This window comes from Leptopilina heterotoma, unplaced genomic scaffold, assembly GCF_015476425.1.
Source record: "Leptopilina heterotoma isolate Lh14 unplaced genomic scaffold, ASM1547642v1 Lhet_418, whole genome shotgun sequence".
NCBI classification, from domain to species: domain Eukaryota; kingdom Metazoa; phylum Arthropoda; class Insecta; order Hymenoptera; family Figitidae; genus Leptopilina; species Leptopilina heterotoma.
In genome coordinates, this window is record NW_025111077.1 from 413,879 (window position 1) to 415,947 (window position 2,069).

Consider the following 2,069-nt stretch of genomic DNA (forward strand, 5'->3'; position numbering starts at 1 on the left):
TGTCGTAATACGGTATGGCATCATGTTGCAGACACAAAGCCATTTTTACGCAAATTGGGCAGGAATGAATTTTTTTAGTACAGATAGTTTGACATTCATTTTTTAGAAATTAATTTAATAATTTCTCAAATTTGTGATTTTTACTAGATTTGCGCAAGACGACATAACAAAAAAAATAAAAACCTGTGATAGTGCTATTTTTTTATTTTTTTAATAGGAATACTAAAAAATAATATCGTGAAAAATTAGTGTAAACTTTCAAGATGAATGGTTATTAGGTTACAATATCAAGACAATGCATATTTTGAACGCTAAAATAATTAAAAACGAAGTACAGATGCGTTAAAAAAAATGAAGAAATGAATTATTTACTATTCATCTATTATATTTAAATAATATAGAATGAACAATGTCATTGTACTCAAAATTGTTACTTAGTGGTGACATAGAAAGCTGGAAATCGGAAGGATGCAGTTTTAAAATAAGGGATCGTAAATATGTTTACAAAAATGGAGAGTATGAAAAGCAACATCAAGACAACCATAACCTGGGAAAAGAGGATCATAGAAAGAAAGAAAATTGTTATGAACAATATTTTGATGATTTTAAAGAGCAGGCTGATTACGAGAATCAATATTATTGCCAAAATGAAAACAAACAATTTAATGAGTATGGACAAGTTACACCCAATAGTTACAAACAACCATGGAACCACCAACGGCGAAAAAAAAATCAACGACAGAGTCAACGATTCAATAGCAGAATCTATAGTAATAACGGTATCAACAACCAAAATATAAACATGAATTTCAGAAAAAATTATCAAACTATGACATCACAGGGATACGAAAAAGGAAATTTCTATAACAGCGATAGGAATTTTAAAGAGTATAACATCGATTCAAGAAATTTACAATATAGATTTGCGGAAGAAGAACAAGAATTTAATGTCAGAAATGAATACAGAAGATACAACGATATACAAGATGATTATAGAATAGAGCGGCAGAAGGATTATGAATATACTGATTACGAAGAATCGTATATAAATTAGGAGGAACCATCTTTTAAAAATAATTATTTCGAAGTAAATAATTTTGTAGAAAATAGATCTAAATTTGAAAGAATACATGATTATGATTTCGTAACACCACCAATTCGTTTTAAAGATTCGTCTACAAACCAAAACTCTTTAGAGGATGAAAAACAATCTGATTATAATGTCTCACCCTCTGTAAATGAACCACAACTTGAAACAGAAAGCGAAAAATCAAGCGAAGAAGAAGAAAACATTAGTATTATTAACATTAATAATACAAAAAATCTGAAAGAAGAAAGAACTCAAGAGCAATTACGCAGCAAAAATGAAGAAGGAAGAAAATTAGAAGAATTTAGGGATGCAACAATAAATCAAAATGCCAAACATCCAATAGAAATGTCACATAAAGACGAAAATCCTGCAAGGAATATGACAATTTCTTCTGTCACGAGTGTAAATCAAGAGATATTAGAAGAGGTCCAAACTTTAAACAGAAAATCTGACAACTTTGTATCAATAATTCAAGATTATTCTGAGGAAAAACGGCTACTAATAATAAATGAAGACAATGAGACAGAGAATGTACCAGATGGATTTACAATTGAAATGAAAAGTGATAAACTGGACACGGAAAGTAATGAAAAGATGACGACATTAAACAGTGACACTCAGCAAAATTTGCGTTTACCAGGGTCAATGTCATTCGTATGGGAAGTCAATTTAGTAAAACCGAAATTAAAAGTTGTTAATAAAAGAAAATGGGTTCATAAAATCCAAAAAGAAAGGTCAAATGTGAAAGGTCATTTGAAAAAAAATTAAATGCGTTTTATTTTGAGGAAAATAAAAAATTATGAGACAAAACATGGAGGGAATTAGAAACAAGAGTTAAATCAGAGAGGTTAGGAATAGGTTAGACATAGGTAAACTTAAGCAGGGGGATCATAATGTAATTTTAAGCATGAAATATTTTTAACAATCTGCTTGGGTAAAATATTAAATTTACTATTAAAAAAAAAACCTCATAAGCTAA

General features: G+C 29.1%; 1 protein-coding gene across 1 annotated transcript; it reads left to right on the plus strand.

Moving 5' to 3' along the window:
- The first annotated feature begins 409 nt into the window (after nt 1-409).
- Nucleotides 410-1,858, plus strand: LOC122506411 (probable basic-leucine zipper transcription factor F). The gene is made up of 2 exons (XM_043618558.1): nt 410-1,041; nt 1,126-1,858. The coding sequence occupies exons 1-2, from the start codon at nt 410-412 to the stop codon at nt 1,856-1,858; spliced, it is 1,365 nt and encodes a 454-aa protein (XP_043474493.1).
- The last annotated feature ends 211 nt before the right edge of the window (nt 1,859-2,069 follow it).

What these genes read in the sequence shown, in the direction of transcription:
- LOC122506411 (XM_043618558.1), top strand. Translation starts at nt 410, where the DNA reads ATGTCATTGTACTCAAAATTGTTACTTAGTGGTGACATAGAAAGCTGG. An exon ending in TATACTGATTACGAAGAATC is followed by an intron (nt 1,042 to 1,125) that starts GTATATAAATTA and finishes TAAATTTGAAAG; the next exon opens with AATACATGATTATGATTTCG.